This window comes from Staurois parvus, unplaced genomic scaffold (genome assembly GCF_062004578.1).
Source record: "Staurois parvus isolate SC_StPar_1 unplaced genomic scaffold, SC_StPar_1.0 ptg000106l, whole genome shotgun sequence".
In the NCBI taxonomy this organism is placed as follows: Eukaryota; Metazoa; Chordata; class Amphibia; order Anura; family Ranidae; genus Staurois; species Staurois parvus.
Genome location: NW_028317902.1, coordinates 2357945 through 2379501, shown reverse-complemented (window position 1 = coordinate 2379501; position 21557 = coordinate 2357945). Strand labels below are relative to the sequence as shown.

The 21557-nt window shown below is 41.6% G+C and overlaps 1 protein-coding gene across 1 annotated transcript in view; it reads left to right on the top strand.

Moving 5' to 3' along the window:
- XPR1 (xenotropic and polytropic retrovirus receptor 1) overlaps positions 1-21557 on the top strand; it is a 221388-nt gene that overhangs the window by 156489 nt on the left and 43342 nt on the right. Inside the window, exons 6-8 of the mRNA XM_089671481.1 lie at positions 4336-4419; positions 12530-12611; positions 20863-21050. Coding sequence (XP_089527607.1) covers positions 4336-4419; positions 12530-12611; positions 20863-21050 — 354 coding nt within the window. The remainder of the gene's footprint in view (positions 1-4335; positions 4420-12529; positions 12612-20862; positions 21051-21557) is intronic.

Genomic DNA, 21557 nt, shown 5'->3' with positions numbered 1-21557 from the left:
TAAAGGTCCACTTTAAGTTACAGTATTTTCTGTCTGTATGTCCGTTGCTTTAGTGGTATTAGCAGGTACACTGTCATACAAGTGGAACTTATGAATTAAAAAAAAAAGAAAAAAAATAGAATACTCAAGGTAATATTGCCAAATTGCCTCCCAACTGTCAATCAACAGTTGATTCCTATAAGAATTTCTACTATCAATAGCTCCAGTGGATAGGATTTGCTGAACCAGGGACGCAAAAAAGGAAGGGTCTGTGATTCTGATGGCTCTACTCTGCATCTCTGCACTGCATGGATCATGCCTGTGTAATCACCACTTTTTAAATCTCCTGGCTTCCTTGTCTACAGCTTGGAATGCTAGAAGATTTATTCCTGGCACCTGTTTATATGTCTTACGCCTCCACCCATCTGTCGTCATTTAAAACTGTTGCAGGGAAAACATGACAGTAGCCAACTTTGAGAGCAGAATTTATATTATTTAAGAAATTAATATATCTAAATTCATTTTTACATGATCAGTGTTCTCATGTGTAATATGTAATTTATCTTGAACTTCTGTTTTAATGAAAGTTTAAAAAAAATAAATTCACTAAAAAAAATAAAAAAAAATAAATGCACTTTTTTTTTCTGCAGGTTAAAAAAAACTTGCATTTTTTTTTTTAATCTTAGGAGCCTGCAGGCAGTTACTGAAGTGCAGGAAGATTCATTAAGGACTACAAGCTGTCTGCCGCAGTGGCAGATGGAACTTGTAGTTTGTTCATTCACAGACAGTTGTGAATAAAGGACACGGCTGGGTGGGTGGAGCTGTGCTGCGATAGCAGGTGTGGGGAGAGTATCCCTCACGCACTGTAACACTGGAGGAATTGGGGGGGGGGGGGGGGGTTGGGGGACTGCTCTTCTATTCGTCTCTATAGTCCAGATCCATGTCTATGCACCACAGCAGAGGTGATAGTTGCAAGACAAGCTTTAAAGGCTGCATCACAGAGGCTATGGCAGTGGGAGGCTGCTCATCGCTGCATCTAAAGTCTATAATAGCAGTTCAGAACTCAATAAGCCCAGCATTATTTTTAAACTGAAAACTGTGCTCTTAATAAATATCAAGATAACTGTTCATCACAGCGCTCAAACACTAAAATAAGAGTGCTCACATTTTATCCAAATATTGTTGCACTGTCCCTTTAAATAAATCAAATGTGCTAAAAATGAGACAATGTATACAAAAATAAAACATAATACAATAGTCCAAGTACCAACACCTTATGTGATATGTATGCTGTGTACAAAGGAAGTCCATCCACATGAAATTCAAAGACACTCCCAGCGAGTTGCATCACCACTGTCACACAGTCGCCCCTTGCCATTTGTAAAGACCCCAAGTTATAGGTGGTCTTAATGCAGTCACAACCAAATAAGATCTGTTGCCACAAGATGTCTCACAAATTTGGGAACCACAAAGCACACCAGCAAGGACTGCAACAGCATGGTGTCTCTTAAACCTGGGAACCGTAGGGCACACCAACAGGGACTCTGTACAGTCTCCTCTCTCCTGAAATGCAAAATCAGCCCGGCAAGAGAAATAAACAGCATCCCATAGTGCAAAACTGATAGCTTTAATGGTTTATGTAATGCATATCTGCTTTCATCTCGCTGCATTTAATAGGCATAACACAATCTCCACACCGCCATAGGCTCTGGCGGATGTGTTGATGTCAGCACAGGCTCCACCTTGACGTGTTTCATCCAATGGAACACTGTCAAGGGGTTAGCAGAGTGTGATGACAGTTCCATAGATGTGTATATATACACAGATCAAGCCTGTGAAGCTGCCTCCTAACCTGAACTTCACACATAGAAAATACAGCCAAATCTACTCATACTAGATCACTGGTTAAACTAAAACAAATTACATCAAAATCACCATAATAAATTAATATAAAAAAACTTACTGTAACTGGCAATCATGATATTATAAATAAATACCTACTCCACTTAGTAACCACATTTCATAGCAGTACTCAATCATGATTCATTTTAAAAATCATGGCTAAAGCCTCCACGTGGAGTTAACAGATAAGAGGCCGCTATCATTCCAAATTTAATAATTTGAAAAACCTATATAAAAGCAACCAAAAAAATAAAAAAGTAACTTATTAATGAAACTATTCAGGTCCTACTCTGTTTAATCCATGGGGAGCATACCATTTCAAATCAAACATTCACCGTGTTTAGAGAACCTACATGTTAAATTACTTTCTCTTCAATGTGCTATATCTCTATCTATAAGACTGGCGGGATTTTGTCTATGATGGAGAACATAGTGTTTTGAAAGGCTATGACCTGGGAAGCCCTTTTTTAATATTCACTATATGTTTGTTAATTCTTATCTGCAGTGCCTGTGTGGTCCTCCCCACATACTGTAGACCACACGGGTACTGTAGGAGATAAAGGACGTGTAGTAGAGCAGATTATAAGTTGCGCAAAAAAAAAATTTTTTTTTTTTTTTTTTTGTAGTACATTCAGAAGCAAATATCTTAGTTCTGCAAATGTTCCTTCCAATGCATTTACATACTCGGCATTTTTTGCACAGAAAAATAAACCTGCAAATCACCAAATATTATAATCTTACGGGGCTTTTCCACTACATTTGGGGCAATAAACTTTCTCAAATTAGGGGCTTGTCCAAAGATAATTGGGGTTCTATTAAGGAATTCACTCCCAAAAATTCTGTTGTTTTTTTAATGTTAATATTTATTGAGCATCTTCCTAATCATACATTAATTATTTTTGTTTTAATCCAATACCACCAGAATTTAGATTACACGGCCAGCTTCTGCATGATTCAGCCTTTCGTTTTCCCTCACCCTGTTAGAGGCATGTCGTTTTTATTTTTTTCTGCAAGCTGTGTGCATTTGAAAAGCTGAAAAACGTATCTAAACCCAAAAGCAAAAATGTTATATATAGCAGCTTACCCTTTCTGAATTGTTGCATTCGTTTTCTTTTTTTTTTTTTTTTTCCTTCATTTTCACTTGATCTGGCCAGTAAGGCAGCCCATAGAGGATTAATTTATTTTCATTCAACAACTTGATGTGGATGGGGGAATTCTCCCCACTGAGCTATTATATTCTGACATCCAAGAATCTTCCTTACTATCAGTATACATTTCATCATAACAGATGAAGCAGTCAAGCAAATATGTTAGAAGGTTGAAATAAACTGTTTAATACTGGCATGGGTGCTTACAATAATCAGATTTAATTTAGTTGAAAAGCTTATCCCAAAAAGAAAACCGTTTATGTATCTGAAATAAAATAAAAAAAATAAAAAATAAAAAAAATAAACAGAAAACAAATGCATCCACCATATCTAACAAATGGTAAGCCACAATATATAAAATATTTGTTTGTAGGTTTAGATACCATAGGCTAGGTCTGGATGATAGCTTAAAGGAATAGTCCAAGCCTGCAGATAAACAGTGCCTACCATGTTGAGAGGAAGGGGGTGTTAATACCTTTCAAAGTTAGTCACTTAAATGCAGAGAGCCAATATCCCTGAATACCTCACGAACTCTAAAATGTTTAAAAAGTAACCAGCAGTAAGCAGGTTGGTGTGATCTGCAGAAGTGACTTTAAGGAGTTCTGAAACTGCTTCTCTTCACTTGTGTTTTAGGCCCCTTTCACACAGGAGGTCTGGTCAGGTCTGCCTGTCCGTTTTTCAGACAGACCCGACCGGGCGTTTACACCTGGCTACCCCCATTGTGATTCAGCAAAAACGGGAAAAAAAAAAAAAACAGAAGCTGCATCCAACCATTCTAATATCAAAGCGTGTACCATGTACCCCAGCGATCACAGACCAGTGTTATTTCTGCACACTGCTTTCCAGTCTTTCACATTTGAAGACATGCAGCATGGATGGGGGAAAATACCATAATTTATTACAAGATAGTTGTTCATTTCATACAATTTTTTTTTTTTTTTAACAAAGCTCACAGAATAGGCAGGCACTATCAAGATACCTTGGTAGGCCTGAACAAATCTTCCCAAACCCCAGGAGCCATCAGCACCAATTAGGCTCTGAACAGGCATTATCTCAAAGAACCCAGCCATCTAATATGTTATGTTTGCATCCTGCTCTATTTTTATTGTTTCAAATAATTTGTCTCTTTATTATAGTTGCAGCAGAATGACTGAGGTTTGATGTTAAAAAGAAGGGCATCTACTGATCACTTTTCATTAACTCTTCATACATGTATCAGAATGTGTCACCAGGATACCTGGCATCATCACTGGACTAAGGCCGGTTTGATAACTTCTCACACTGTCTTACTTTTTTATGTTACTAGGGTCTAGTGACAAATGAATTGGAAGATGGAGACAGACAGAAAGCCATGAAACGTCTGCGTGTGCCACCCCTCGGAGCTGCACAGGTGAAAAATTTGGGCAAGGGAATCTCCCACAAGTGTTTCTACTGTTTTTGGTTCCCTGTTCCTGGCTGTTTCACCCCCGGTTCACATATATGTGGCCGTGCAGGCCGCGTTTTGCATGAGCACGAGAGCCCATTCATTTGAATTATTCACGTGCCCGTGACATGCAGGGAAGAATTCCCTACACTTCGGTTCCCAGTACGGGCGGGGTGCCATTAGAACTAATGTTCTAATGCGCTGGTCCGCATTTTTCTGTGCGGGTGGTGTGGCTGCATGGATTTTCATGCGGATCCGCAGCGGCACCACCCGCACAGATGTGAACCTAGGGTAAGAGAATCTCTTAACTCTGATTGTCCAGAACAGCTGAGGAATTCTTTAGTGATAGTTCACCCCTGACCAGGGATATCAAGTGCAACCAGAATGCAGCTGATAAGAAATGCTCAGTTGTTGATTTTTTTTTTTTTTTTTTTTACTAATGCTTAAAAAAAAATTGTGAAAACCCACATTTTTCTCCGTTTTAGGTCCATAATAGCTTGGAGTCATACTGACACAGACAAACAGTTCTGTCAATATTATGCCGCTGAAATCTACAAATGCTGGAAAAAGTGTATTGATGCTGTACACTATTTGAATTAAAGCATTTAATAAAAGCTTTCATACTACTTTGGATATAGACTTGATACAATTTAATGTAAAGCTGCAAGCAGCATGATAAGCACCAGAAGCTTGTCTGTACTACTCTGTCAGTATTTTTCCATTTATGGTCTTGGGTGGTGGTATGCATTAATTGCATCCTTTTGTCATTGTTTTTTGATGTGTACCTCAGACAAGCCATGATTTATATCGGCTAAAAAATAAATGAGGAATAATCCTGAATCATATTGCTTGTGACCATTTATGGTCCCTCTCATTCCAATGGATAAACAAATTGGGTGTGTTTGGATTTCCATCTAACATACACTATAACAGACATACAGTGGCGGCTGCTGCAGACCTCTCCTTCTGAAAATGTTCTCTAGCTGTCACACTAACCATTGGTTAGTTGGTTCATTGCTATAATTGTTTGTGGAAGAAACCAAAAGAAGATGGGCAAAAGATGTCAGTGCCAGAATGATATACAGCACTTAAATCACATCGCTGGAGGGGAGCGCACTAGTAGGTAAATCTGCCATGACATGAAAAGTATAAGTGGTACATTTCCGCTTGAGACCTCCTTTCAGCAGCCATATGCAAAATGGTTTGAAACATGTATATGATGTTGCTTGGGGCTTAGATGTGGTAACTACATCTTCTCCCCCCCCCCCCCCCCTTTATTTTCACCTGGTGATTCTGTCAGTAATACACTTCTGGCAGAAGTGAAGGTGACAGTTGATAACACTGTCCTAGAATGTCAGCGCAGCATTGTTGGCTCACTACAGAGAATTGGATGCTCACCAGAGTCGTGTTTTTTTTTTTTTGTTTTTTTGATTTTTAGGTACTACAGCATATTTGAAGAGCCAAAATATTGGGCATGTGTTACAAAAATGCACTGAAAATATATATTTACACTCATCGGCCACTTAGGTACACCTTGCTATTGCCAAGAAAATATCCCCCACACCATTACACCACCAGCCTGAACCGTTGATACAAGGCGGGATGGATCCATGCTTTCATATTGTTTATGCCAAATTCTGACCCTACCATCTGAATGTCACAGCAACCAGTCTGCCAATTCTCTTCTGACCTCGACAAGACATTTTCATCCACACAACTGCCACTCATTGGATATTTTGTTTTTCAGATCAGTCTCTGTAAACCCTAGAGATGGTTGTGCGTGAAAATAGCAGTAGATCATCAGTTTTTTAAATGCTCAGACAAGCCCGTCTGGTACCAGAAACCGTGCCACATTCAAAGTCACTTAAATACCCTTTCTTCCCCATTCTGATGCTTGGTTTGAACTTCAGCAAGTCGTTTTTGCCACGTCTATATGCCTAAATGCATTGAGTTGCTGCCATGTGATTGGCTGATTAGCAATTTGTGTCACCAAGCAATTGAACAGGTGTACCTAATAAAGTGGCTGGTGAGTGTGTGTACACACACATACAGTATCTCACAGAAGTGAGTACATCCCTCACAGTTTTGTAAATATTTTATTATATCTTTTCATGTGACAACACTGAAGAAGTGACACTTTGCTACAATGTAAAGTAGTGAGTGTCCAGCTTGTATAACATGTACATTTGCTGTCCCCTCTAAATAACTCAACACACAGCCATTAATGTCTAAACCGGTGGCAATAAAAGTGAGTACACCCCTAAGTGAAAATGTCCAAATTGGGTCCAAATAGCCATTTTCCCTCCCCGGTGTCATGTGACTCATTAGTGTTACAAGGTCTGAGGTGCCAATGGAGAGCAGGTGTGTTAAATTTGGTGTTATTGCTCTCACTCTCTCATACTGGTCACTGGAAGTTCAACATGGCACCTCATGGCAAAAATCGCTGTGGACCTGAAAAAAAGAATTGTTGCTTTACATAAAGATGGCCTAGGCTATAAGAAGATTGCCAAGACCCTGAAACTGAGCTGCAGCACGGTGGCCAAGACCATACAGCGGTTTAACAGGGCAGGTTCCAGTCAGAACAGACCTCGCCATGGTCGACCAAAGAAGTTTGAGTGCACATGCTCAGCATCATATCCAGAGGTTGTCTTTGGGAAATAGACATATGAGTGCTGCCAGACTTGCTGCAGAGGTTGAAGGGGTGGGGGTCAGCCTGTCAGTGCTCAGACCATACGCCGCACACTGCATCAAATTAGTCTGCATGGGTGTCGTCACAGAAGGAAGCCTCTTCTAATGATGATTCACAAGAAAGCCTGCAAACAGTTTGCTGTAGACAAGCAGACTAAGGACATGGATTACTGGAACCATGTCCTATAGTCTGATGAGACCAAGATAAACTTATTTGATTCAGATGGTGTCAAGCATGAGTGGCGGCAACCTGGTGAGGAGTACAAAGACAAGTGTGTCTTGCCTATAGTCAAGCATGGTTGTGGGAGTGTCATGGTCTGGGGCTGCATGAGTGCTGCCAGCACTGGGGAGCTACAGTTCTTTGAGGGATCCATGAATGCCATTGTTAGAGATCCGGGTATGACCAGAAATGTGTGGGAACACAGGTGTAGTCAGGGCTGGAGAGGTGGAATAGTCAGGCAGGCCATTTGGTACTGTTAAGCACCGCCTGGCAGCGTCTCTAGCAGCCCACAGCACGGGGTTCCTCAGGGCGCGGGGTCTAAGTCCCAATCTGCTTATTCACCAGGGCCCCTGATGGTGGGGATGGACTTGGAGCAGACTGAGACCAGGTCGCGACCCCTGAGTACGTCCGGCAATGGTAGAGAGCGTCAGAGGTGTGCGGGGAAAGGAGCCTGACGTGAAGAGGCTGGCAGACCTGGCAACAAGGACAGATCCATGCGGGATGGATGGATGGATCGTCTGCGTAACGTGAGGCATAGTCAGGCAGGCCAGGTCAGCAACGTGCGGGCAGCGAGGTACTGGAGGAGCAGGCAGAGAATGGTCAGGGTCACAAGCCGGGTTCAGTAACTCACGGGCAGCACGGTACACAGGATCAGGCAGAAGGATGGTCAGGCAAGCCAGGGGTTAAACAGGAGACGGTCAGCAGGGTCAGGAACAATGCAGAGGTCAGGAACAATGCAGAGGTCGGCAACAGAAGATTCACTGGATACCAGGTACAGGGGCTCATGGGAAACAAACACCAAGGCACTGATTGCAGACCTGGTCCTGCTTAAATAGACCTCCTGCAATCAGCCTCAGGTGATGGCTTGATTGCAGGAGAGAGACCCTGGCTGCTGAAAGCACCCTCTGGTATGAGCTGGTACTGCAGCCCACAGAGCAAGTGAGCCACAGCACCACCAGTGGTGAGTCCGTTCCTGACAGCCAACATGTACTGTGACATACCGAAGCAGAGCATGAACTCCTCCCTTCGGAGACTGGCCCACAGGGCAGTATTCCAACATAACGACCCCAAACACACCTCTAAGATGACCACTGCTTTGGTAAAGAAGCTGAGGGTAAAGGTGATGGACTGTCCAAGCATGTCTTTAGACCTAAACCCTATTGAGCATCTGTGGGGCATCCTCAAACGGAAGGTGGAGCATAAGGTCTCTAACATCCACCAGCTCTGTGATGTCGTCATGGAGGAGTGGAAGAGGACTCCAGTGGCAACCTGTGAAGCTCTGGTGAACTCCATTCTCAAGTGGGTTAAGGCAGTGATGTGAAATAATGGTGGCCACACAAAATATTGCCATTTTATGCCAATTTGGACATTTTCACTTAGGGGTGTACTCACTTTTGTTGCCAGCGGTTTAGACATTAATGGCTGTGTGTTGAGTTATTTTGAGGGGACAGCAAATTTACACTGTTTTACAAAAAATGTGAGGGGTGCACTCACTTCTGTGAGATACTGTGTGTTTGTATATGTATGTATGTGTGTGTGTGTGTGTGTATATATATATATATACCGTATTTTCCGGCATGTAAGGCGACTGGGTGTATAAGACGACCCCCTAATTTTCCAGTTAAAACATAGGTTTTGGGCTATACTCGCCGTATAAGACTACCCCCCTTCCGAGGCAACACCATTTAAATAAATCAGATTTTTTCATTGAAATGTTTATGACTTACCGGTACTTAAAATCCTTCAAAATCCTCATGTTCATCCTCTGACATCATAAGTTCATGAATGACATCTTGTGATACATTTGTAAGACAGTCATCATATGGATCAAATTCCAAATCAGATGGTTACCGCTGGATGTGCGGTAATACGTTAGCTTTGGCTATATACAATATACAGTATATATACAGCCCGCTGGATGTGCAGTAATGTACATATAGTATACCACGCTGAGCCAAGCTGGCTCAAAACAAATGTCCCTATGACAGATTAATCTGTCAGCCCGCTGGATGTGCGGTATATACAGTATACTGAGCCAAGCTGTATCAAAACGTACCGGTGCGTCCCTACTGTAATCAGCCCGCTGGATGTGTGTATGTACGATAGCTGCGGCTACATACAGTATACACTGGGCCAATGACGGCGAGTGATGTATTCTACTAATGAATACAAAGCCTGCTCGGATTGGCTGAGGTTGTGACATCATCAGCCCACCTCTCTGACTCAGCCAATCCGAGCAGGCTTTGTATTCATTAGTAGAATACATCACTCGCCGTGATTGGCCCAGTGTATACTGTATGTAACCACAGCTACCGTACATACACGCATCCAGCGGGCTGATTACAGTAGGGACGTACCGGTACGTTTTGAAACCGCTTGGCTCAGCGCAGTATACTGTATATACAGCACATCCAGCGGGCTGACGGATTAATCTGTCATAGGGACATTTGTTTTGAGCCAGCTTGGCTCAGCACGGTATACTGTATGTACAGTATTACCACACATCCAGCCAGCTTGACCTAAACAAACTCAAGGTTCACATGTTACACCCCGCGTATAAGACGACCCCTAATTTTTGGGGTATATTTTTAAGTATAAAAAGTAGTCTTATACGCCAGAAAATACTGTGTACACACGCACACACGTGCTCACACTCTCACACTCACACACTCTCACACACACACTCACTCATCAGTGATTTGCACTTGTTAACAAACTTCAATAAACAGACTTCCACATCAAGCAGGCTCCATACTCACTGCTTCCAAATAGAGAAATAAGAGGATGTGTAGTCCAATATAGCACCAAAATTCCATTTTACCTGTAAATCCAAGTGCTAATATTACAAATTAAATTTTTGCAGTAAAGCTACGGTTTTGAACAACCACGTGATGTCACATTCAGCTCGACAAAAAACATGGTCGTTCAAAACCGTTACTTTACTGCTAAAATGTGATTGTAATATTGGCACTTAGTTCGAAAATGCTCTCTTTCCTGCAAATCTAACGTATTTTTCGCTCCATAAGATGCACTTTTTTCCCCCCAAAAAAGGGGGGAAAATGTCAATGCGTCTTATAGAGCGAATATAAAGCGGCCGGCCCGGTATTTTTGCCGCCACCATGTCAGAATATCGGGCCGGACACTCAGCTCTTCTCTCCTGCAGGACCTTACCTGTTCCTCGCTCCAGCGCTGTACAGTCTTCCCGCGCTGGCTTCTGTGACAGCCGGGTACCCACTGCGCATGTGCGAGAAGCGCTGCGCTGTGTGAATGATCTGGTGTCTTCTGGGACACATGACAGGTCCCAGAAGGCGCCGGACCATTTACAAAGCGCAGCGGGTACCCAGCTGTCACAGAAGCGGGCGCGGAAAGAAGAGGGAAGGACAACTCCGCGGACGTGGGAGTGGGTGCCTGTCAAATTCAGGTACCCGCTCCCCCTCCCTCCCCAAAGGTCCGCAGTCTCTGGTCATCCCCTGCACTGTCTGCAGTCTCTGGTCATCTGTACTATGTCCCTTGTATTTTCCCTGTATTATGTCCGCAGTCTCTGGTCCATCTCCTGTACTGTGTCCGCAGTCTCTGGTCATCTCCTGTACTATGTCTGCAGTCTCTGGTCATCTCCTGTACTATGTCTGCAGTCTCTGGTCATCTCCTGTACTATGTCTGCAGTCTCTGGTCATCTCCTGTACTGTGTCCGCAGTCTCTGGTCATCTCCTGTACTGTGTCTGCAGTCCATTGGTTCAGAATATTTTTTTTCTTGTTTTCTGCCTCTAATACCTAGGTGCGTCTTATGGAGCGCAAAATACTGTATATTGGACTACACATCTATATATACACATCTTTTTCAACATTAAATAGGCATAGCATATGTATAGAATCTCACACACTGCAGCTTAAATATAAAAGACAGAGCAAATTAGTGCCTGTGGGTACATTTTCTTGGTGCCATCTTTGCCTGTGATGGTAACAAGTGAAAGCAAACACCTGACTGCTGTAAGCAGCAGCAGCTTTATTTGTTTTTGCTTTTATTTTAACATCTAAACCTTAGTAGTGGTTTCTATTGTTGATTTTATATATGATATTATTCCCTGCACTATAAGTATATGCACATGTATGTTTTATGCCACTACAGTCACAAATAAAGACTAAAACCTGTTAGGTTGCATCAGGCCTAATTTGTCTTTTGATCTCTTGTAATCAGTTATCAATCCTTTGAAAACCATGCTTACGTTCTCATTCAGTATTCATTTGACTTTTTTTTACTTATTGATGTGTCTGATCCTTGTACAAAACTAAAGACAAATTGATAACATATTTTGAAAAAAGGGGACATGGTTTTCTGTTTAGAAAAACTGAAAGATTAAAATTGCAGCATTCTGTTTTTGAAAGAAGTAATAAAAAAGCCCAATGAATTATTGTATCTAAAAATTGTTTAAAACACAAAAATGTCAATCGCATGTGTTGGCTTTATTGTATGCTCCTGCCAGTTGCAGCTTCTGCAGTAACCACCTAAGTAAGGTGACAATGAGGCCCAGGCAGCTCCCTAAGCAGATAAGCCCTTTTCTGCAATATTCAACAAGTAGACATCTGCATGCAAAGCATGTTCAGCTTGGTAGGGCACAGTGAGGAATGCCAAAGTGATAAATCTCATACATCTGCATTGCCCACACCCGTTGTTACAAACATCATCTCCCTGAAGGTGTATTGCCCTCATTGACCAGCCGAATACTAGATTTCCTATAGATATGTTCAGAAGCAGCATAGTAGTCCCTCTCTAGCTCTCTACACCAGTTCTTGGAACTTGCCTCCACGACTGTCTTGCAGGTCCAAGAATAGAAGCACAGCATGATGAATTTCATAGCTTTTAAATGTGAGTTTCTGAACCTTTTTCATTTACATAAAGAATAAGCAGATGCTTTTTTTTCATTTATATAGTGCACATCCTTCTGGTGGCATAGATGAAATGTAATGCCCTCTTTCATATGTGTCTGTAGGAGTTCAGACGTTAAAGTGGAGTTTCTTTCGTGAAAGTTATGATCAGAAATTGTTGACACTTTAATGAACTAGGCCCTTATGATCTTTTTATAAAACTAAATGCATCATTCAGCTGCTCCGTTTAATCATTAAAAGTTGCTAATTAACTGTTGTGCTCTGTTTCTTTTTTTTTTTTTTCAGCCTGCACCGGCCTGGACTACATTCAGAGTGGGATTGTATTGCGGGATATTTATTGTGTTGAATTGTGCAGTTGTGTATACTGGTAAGCTTACATTTGCTTACATTTTGTTATGTTACCAAAAATGTAAATTTATTTAAAGGGATTTTATATGATAGACCAACACAAAGTGGCATATAATTGTGAAGTGGAAGGAAAATGATAAATGGTTTTCAAAATTTTTTACAAATATCTGAAAAGTGTGGCGTGCATTTATATTTAGCTCCCTTTACTCTGATACTTTTAACTAATATCTTGTGGAAATAATTGCCTTCAGAAGTCCCCTAATTAGTAAATACAGTCCACCTGTGTGTAATTTAATCTCAGTGTAAATACAGCTGTTCTGTGAAGCTCTCAGAGGTGTATTAGATAACATTAGTGAACAAACAGCATCATAAAGACCAAGTAACACACCAGACAGGTCAGGGATAAAGTTGTGTAGAAGTTCAAAGCAGGGTCAGGTTATAAAAAATTATCCCAAGCTTTGAACTTCTTCCGGAGCACTGTTCAATCCATCATCCAAAAGTGTAAAGAGTATAGCACAACTGCAAACCTACCAAGACATGGCCGTCAACCTAAACTGACAGGCTGAGCAAGGGAGAGCATTAATCAGAGAAGCAGCCAAGAGGCCCATGGTAACTCAGGAGGAGCTGCGAGTGCCACAACTCAGGTGGGAGAATCTGTCCACAAGACAAATGTTAGTCGTGCACTCCACAAATCTGGCCTATATGGAAGAGTGGCAAGAAGAAAGCCACTGTTGAAAGAAAGCCATAAGAAGTCCCATTTGTAGTTTGTGAGAAGCCATGTGGGGGACACAGCAAACGTGGAAGAAGATGCTCTGGTAAGATGAGCCCAAAATCAGGGTCAATCGGGGGGGGGGGCTGAACATGGCGCTGGGAGACTGCTAGCTGCAGGAGCTCTAGACGCCCGCCATATGGACTTAGACCTTGCTGGATCTATCTCCCAGGGCTTACCTTATCTTGATGGTGGACCCGGCCGGGGCAGTGCAGTGTGCACGCAATATCTGTGAGGACCGTGCAGTAGGTAGCGGCGGCGGTAGTCACTCGGCTGGGAAGTGTGTTGCAGTGGTCTCGGCTCCCGGAGCTTCTGGAGGGACCAGTGTTTGCCGACAGAGGAACTCTTTGGAGTGTAGGGGAACGCTAAGACTGGCGGATGGTGACAGTGCCTATGAAGATCAAACAGAAGCTTGGAGGGACCCCAGGAGTGACCGCTCATATGGAGAAGTGATGGCAGCTGGATACTCTAATGGTACTCTAAAGAGCTGGGAAAAGCAGCATACCCTGAAGACCCTGAGACACCCGAAAGCACAGGGCATTTTAGGCTCCCACCCAGACCCCACTCAGGCGATCCTGTCAACCAGGACATGAGACTCTGACAGGGATAGAGGAGCACACAGACAGAGGGACCCTGTACCATTGGCTCGGGTGATGGTGAATTGCCGTAACGGCAGGATTTTTAAGTAGCTGCTGTTTTTGTTGTAAGCAAACATATACCTGAGCAGTGGGTCTGGGTGGTCAGCAGATTAAGGAGCTGGGGATCTCAGAGGGCAGGTGTTCGTGCTGACATCGTTCACATTCTAAAGTTATTTGGGACTGAAAAAGTTACTGGAGGAGAATAAAGAGGAGGGGTCTTTTCTAGATGCGACAATATTGCGTTTGAGTATTAAGTTGAAAATCAGTGGCTAAGTGTAACCAACATGAAGAGTAGACCTGCCAAAGGTGGGGGCGCCAAAACCCTGCCACCCAATGCAAACATCAGTACAATAAAGAAATATATTGCATTACAGAAAAAGAGCCCAGAGATACAAAGCCTTTATAATCAACAGGAAGGAAATAGAAAGTATAACGGAGAACAGTCTAGATTGTCATTCGGAATACGGGAAGGGAATCAAACTAATGAATCCATAAATTTTGACAGTGTAATAGATCAAAACGTCTCAGAAAACAGGGAGATATATCACTAATCCCTATGAAAATAGAGATGGTGGAAATGTTTGAAAAATTGGAACTTTCCATGAAAAAGGAAATGGCAGTGATACAAAAGGACCTGGGGCGAATGTTAACAAAAGTGGAAGAAGTAGAGGGGAAAATGGAGATTCAAGCCCAGCAGATCACTAAGCTAGAAATGCAGGTGGAAGAGATGCGAAAAGAACTGAAGCAGCTCTCATTCAAATTAGAAGGCCAAGAGAATAGAGAAAGAAGAAATAATCTAAGTATTCGGGGCTTACCAGAAGACTCTCAAGAAGAGGACCTTCGGGAGAAAATAAGGATGGTGTTCAACCCAATAATAGGTAGATCAGTCACAGATCCCTTGAAAATCGAGAGCGTGCATAGGTCTAGATGTCTGCCAGGAGTAATATCAGACCTCCCCAGAGACATGATTGTCCGTTTCCATTATTATGAGGATAGAGAGATTATGGAAAAAAATTGCGTGAGATCCCTGAAATATAATTTGGGGAAACAAAGCTGCAAGTTTTTGCAGTCATTGCATCTAACTAACCAGACGAAGACTGTGAAAATCATTACTGGACCAGATGAGGGAGAAAAGAGTCCGATATAACTGGGGATTTCCGGCATGATTGGGTGGAAAGATGGGAAATCGACAAGACTGAGATTCCCAGAAGATCTTACTGACTTTTAAGAAAAATTAGAACTGCAAAATGTGAATATTGTGGGATGGTCAGAGGGGTCTAATGACAGTGTAAGGTTGAGGAAAGAGAAGTGTCAGTTAATAAAAAGAGATGGCAGAGAGACTGGGGGTGGGAAGGAGAGATAAATAAGATAAATAAGAAATGGTGGGGATTCGGGAGGTCAAATGAATACTAATCTCTGAAACCCTTATGTTGCAAGCTGTGTTTCAGAGTAGGCGGGCATGTTTAGAGTCACACCTCACATAGGAATCATTAGTGGGGGAATCCCACGTCAGATTCCAGAGCAATGTATAGGCCAGGGTTTTTTTTTTTGGTAAGGGAAGGGGTGGGTGGGAAGTGTAGTGGAAGGGGGGGTAGGGGGGAGGAGGGTGGCTGGGACAGTTGGAGTTGGGAGAGAGTCCATGATTTGATTAGTCTGTCTCTTTCTCTTTGATATGAAACGTAGAGAAGAGAAATGGCAAACAGATATGAGCTCGATCAATCTTATGACTTATAATGTGAAAGCTTAACTCTCCGACTAAAAGACATAAGATTCTCGGGAAAGTGTACCAACATTCTATAGATGTGGTGTTTTTACAAGAGACATATTTATCTTATGATACTAATGTTAAGTTATTTGCGAGGCACTATCCAACCTAGTATTACACAAATTCACCAATAAAGAAGGCTAAAGGAGTAGCAATCTGGTTCTCAAAAAAATCTGGGTCTTTTCAAAGACAGAGATGCAGACCCTACAAAAAGACTTCCCATTCACTTGGAGGGAGCGGGAATTAGGATATTTAGGAATAAAGTTAACCCCCCTCAACAAAGAACATATGTCAGGTAAATTGCATGCGATTAATAAATGAGAGAAAGGATGAGTTGAGAAGACTCTCAGGGGGTCGGGTCTCCTGGATCGGGCGTATAAATTTGGTTAAGATGGTGATAGTCCCAAAAATATTGTATAAGTTCCATATGCTCCCGGTATTTATACCAGGATCCTTCTTTGTGTTAATAAAAAATATTGATGCTTAAGTTTATATGGGCTAATAAGAAACCAAGAATTAAGTATGAATTCCTGTGCAATAACAAAGGGAAAGGGGGATTAAACCTGCCCAATATTAAGAATTACTATATTTCAGTAATATTGTCACGAGTTGTTGATTGGACATATAATTCACAGGAGAAAAGTTGGGTTAAAATGGAAGGTAATTGATGCACAATTAAAAAGGATCATTTGGATACCACAAAAGTTTTGTGATTTGGATGAAAATAGTAGCACGTTGACACGGGATGTGTTAAGAGTATGGGATAGAATGCACAAGCAAAGGGGTTGGTATAATTCACTGTTGATTCCCCTGGTGGGAGTTTTTCCCACTAGGGAAAGATAATATTTCAGGGAAGTGGTTTAAAGATAGAGATGCACGTTTAAGGGATATAGTAGACAAGGGGAAGTTGCACACTTTTTAAGAGTTAGAGTAGAAAAGATTTATTTTTCAGTTTGGATGAATTGAGATACTATGAATTAAAACATTGTCATAATGCTCCATCAGCCACTAAGGATGCCGGAGGACATGCTCCCATTTGAAAAAACGTTGAGTTCTAATATAGCTCAAAAACATGCTACCTCTAGGATCTATAAAATCCTCACTGAACTGATGGGACCTGGTCCTTCGCCATTCTTGGAGAAATGGGAAAAGGAATTGGGAACAAAAATGAGTGAGCAACAGAAAAATCAAATGTTTAAATTAATACACGGGGTGATGAGTATGAACACAGTTTAAATGAATTCTAAATGTGTAACGAGATGGTATTTCACAACGAGTGTGGCACATAGACAAAGAGTACAAGTTTTATCATTATGTTGGAGGGGGGTGTTGGTCTCGGGGAACAATGGCACATATATGGTGGGATTGGCTTAAGGTACAGGTGTTTTGGCAAGATATAATCCAATATATACAGAAGATATCAGTGAAACAATATAAAAATAGTATATTATACCATCTAATTAGTGCAGCCAAAGGACTCATTCACAGATTTTGGCAGGCACAGGACTGGATAAATAGGGTTGAGTATATAAGATGGAGGAGCTATACCATATAGATGAGGATAAAATGGAAAAATTTAGCAAGGAGTGGGGTAGATGGTACGACTGTAAGACATCTAAAAATATCTTGAAGTGGTGATACTCGGTAATCTGAGGGAGGAGAATTTAAATTGAACACCCGGATGGGTGTATATGAAGTTAAGTGAAAGGGGGGGGGGGGGGGCAGAGAGAAGGAGGAGAGAGGGGATGAAGAGAAAGAGGAAGGAAAGAGCAAAGGGAGAAAGGAAGGTGAAAGAGAGGCAAGAGAAGAGGAAGTATAGAAGGAGAGTAAAAGGACAGGAAAAGGAAAGAGGAAGAAAAAGAAAGGGAGGAGAAAGAGGAGAGAAAGGGAAAAGAAAGGGAGGAGAGGGGGGAAAAGGAAAAGAATAAAAGAGAAAAGGGGATATGGACGTACAGGAAAATGTGGAAGGAAATAGATGGAAGGCGCTACATGGACAGGGGTAATTTAATGAGGGATGCGGGATAAATTTGATATGTTGATCTATGTAAGGAAAAAATTTAATAAAACATATAATTTGAAAAAAAAATTTGACAAATTGAACTTTACACCTAAAAGCAAAATGCTATGTGTGGCGGAATACTAACAATGCACATCACCCTGAACACACCATACTCACTGTGAAACATGGTGGTGGCAGCATCATATTTTGGGGATGTTTTTCTTCAGCAGGGACAAGGAAGCTGGTCAAAGTTGATGGGAAGATAGGTGGAGCCAAATACAGGGCAATCTTGGAAGAAAACCTGTTAGTCTGCAAAAGACTTGAGACTGGGGCAGGACAACAACCCTAAACATACAGCCGGAGCTACAATGGAATGGTTTAAATCAAATCATACATGTGTTAGAATGGCCCATTCAAAGTCCAGACCTAAATCCAATTGAAAGTCTGTGGCAAGACTTGTAAATTGCTGTTCACAGACACCCTCCATCCAATCTGACAGAGCTTAAGCTATTTTGCAGTGGAATGGGCAAAAATGTCCCTCTCTAGATGTGCAAAGCTGGTGGAGACATCCCCAAAAAGTCTTGCAGCTGTAATTGCAGCAAAAGGTGGTTCTACAAAGTATTGACCCACAAGGGCTGAATAGAAATGCACACCACACTTTACAGATATTTATTTGTAAAAAAAAATGTGAAAACCATTTATCATTTTCCTTCCACTTCACAATTTTGTGCCACTTTGTGTTGGTCTATCACATAAAATCCCAATAAAATTAGGTTGTTGGTTGTAACATGACAAAATGTGGAAAATTTCATATATATATATATATATATATATATATATATGTGTGTGTGTGTCTGTGTATATATATTTGCCATACCTTTCTCTTAGTTATGCAGCCTTGTGTCCAAGGTAAGCTGTAAAATGTATCAGGGCAGAAAATGATATGTTTGAATTCTGTAGCACAGGAAAGTGGAGATGTTGCTATAGCAATGAATCATGTACCAGCTGTCGTCGTAATGCAGATTTGGAAATTATCATGTTATTGGTTGCAAAAGAAAATACTATTTTCTTTTTGCACCAGCCTTTGTAGCATTTCATTTTATTTTACACCACATGTTCAGATATCCATTGTATTCTTTTACTGTTCAACAATATATTTTCAAGGTATGCATGAAGAAACACACGCACAAGTGTAAACCTGGTCTAAGTGGCCAGTTGCCAGGCTTGTACACTGTCACTTGCCCAGCAGGAGGTAGAATTTAACCCAACATTGAGCTTACACCATCCAACATAGGACTTACTTTTTTAAGATGACTTGTCCTTTTGCCCTAAGGGAAAGTTTGTTTGCCAGTTGGGTTCTCGTTTCTCGAAAGGCACCAATACACCTTCATTTTATAGGCAAATTAAGGTCAGTTGGCTTTATATGTGCTGGCACAAGCTGAGATTAACCAATTGTCCTCCAGAGGATTTACCTCCCTTCCTGACCAGGCCATTTATTGTGATACGGCGTTGCGTTAGCTTAACTGACAATTACGCTGTCATGCAACACTACACCCAAACTAAAATTATGTCCTTTTTTTCACACAAACGGAGATTTCTTGTGGTGGTATTTTTACTTTTTTGCGCTATAAACAAAAAAAGACCGACCATTTTAAAAAACTAACAAAACTATGTTTTTTACTTTTTGCTATAAAACATATCTAGTAAAAAAATTTTAAAAATCAAATTTCCAAAATGTATTCTGCTACATGTATCCCAATACGTGTAAACTAATTGGTTTATGTGAAAGTTATAGCGTCTACAATTGGTGGTATATATATTGGATTTTTTTTTTTTCTACTAGTAATGGCGGCGATCAGCAACTTATAGCGGGACTGCGGAGGGCATTCTGACACTGGGGGGAACTGACTAACTGTCTGACATCGCCAGTGACACTAATACAGTGATCAGTGTTAATAAAAAGCACTGACACTGTACTAATGACACTAAGCAGGAAGGGGTTAACATCTGGGGCGATAAAAGGGTTAACTGTGTGCGTTTTACTGTGTGCTGTGTAAGCACGCTGCATTGTATTGCTCTGCTATGCAGAGAAATACAAAGCAGCTTGCTGGAGCTGACAGGAGAGATCTGTATTGTTTACATACAGACCTCTCCTCTGTCAGTGTTCCTCAGTGATCGCCGGGTGCTGGCGGGGAAGCTCCTGCTGAGACTCGCTTATTGACAGCTGCAGCTGCCAATGGCGGTATGGGTAGGGCACATGCTATCTACCCGAAAATACAAAATCATGTATAATATACATGATTTTGTGCAGCCCTGCCTCCTTGTAGCAGTAATTCTGCTATAGGGTGGTTGGGAAGCGGTTAAGATACCTACTCAAACGTAAAGCCATTCAAGTAAAAAGTTAAATACAACAGGTATGTTTCTGTGGCTCATGTGCAGTTGTGTTAATTTTAGCCCATAGGGTGGACAGTCTGTTGGCATATCTTCCAGCTTTAGCTGTCATTGTTGACAGCCAAATCTGTTGTGGATCAGGCCACTGACAGCTGACAAGTTGTTCGGTTTGTTCATCTGAATGTGTATGGGCAGTTAGTCATAAACCTATGGAAACATGCCATTGTTAAAGAGGAGCTCCAGTCTTTTGTCAGCAGCTACAAATACTGTAGCTGCTGACTTTTAATATAAGGATACTTGCCTGTCCAGGGATTCACCGATGTCCTCACGAGAGCCGATTCTTCAATCTGCTTAGGATGCAAGTGCTAACATCTTAGGTAAGGAAAACTGATGGTGAAGACTTTTGGCTTCACAGCCAGCTTCCTGCTGTGCATGCACTTTGTGAATGGTCCTGCAGTGTTCTGGTACCTGTGATGTGTCCCTGAAGGCTGTGTGGGGAAGGAGGAGGGGGACGAACTTCCGCACAAATCGCCACAGCGATCTGGCCGGAATTGGAAGCGAGTACCTGTCAAAACTAGGAAAAACCTCTGATCCCATGGGTAAGATAGGAAATGCTCTAAAGAAGCTATTTGGCTGTAGTATCCCTGCAGATGTCTGGGTTGCTCTGAATGTAGGAGACAACTCATTAATAATTTTTTCCTTCTGCAGGTTACGAGAGGTATAAAATTACTGAGGTCTGGCCCTTGGTGCGCATTTACAGGGGTGGTTTCCTGCTGGTGGAATTCCTTTTTCTTCTGGGCATCAATACTTATGGATGGAGACAAGCTGGCGTCAATCACGTCCTCATATTTGAGCTCAACCCTCGTAACAACCTCTCACATCAGCATCTGTTTGAGGTAAGAATCCATACACGTCTTCACAATGGCAATGAATATACCATACAAATGGAGACAACCATGGCAGGTAATGTGACGGTTCTATTGCTAGTCTGCAAATTGAGTATGTTATATTTGACTAGAAACAATTCTTAAAGAGGACCTGTTTTCTTTAGTCTTTGACTGTAAGCTTCTATGGCCAGGGCTATTACTCCAACAGCGGATTTTAATTACTCCTATTATGCTGGACAGACATTCAAAAGTTATACATACAAGTCATATCCTTTGTTGCAATGCATATGTTGTATAGTGTCACAAATGACAGCGCTAAACAAATCATTTGTCAGTTACTCAATTCCCCTGACATTTGCTATGATTTTTTGATTGTTGACTGTCTGGCCTTTCAAGTTTATTTTAGGACATGCCTCCTGCATTTCTTTGTTTCGAGTGATGCCGCCATGTGTGAACGCTTTAATTTAGCCCTCCTTTTCAATCCCCCACTGCTCTGTTCAGTAACAGGAGCAAAGG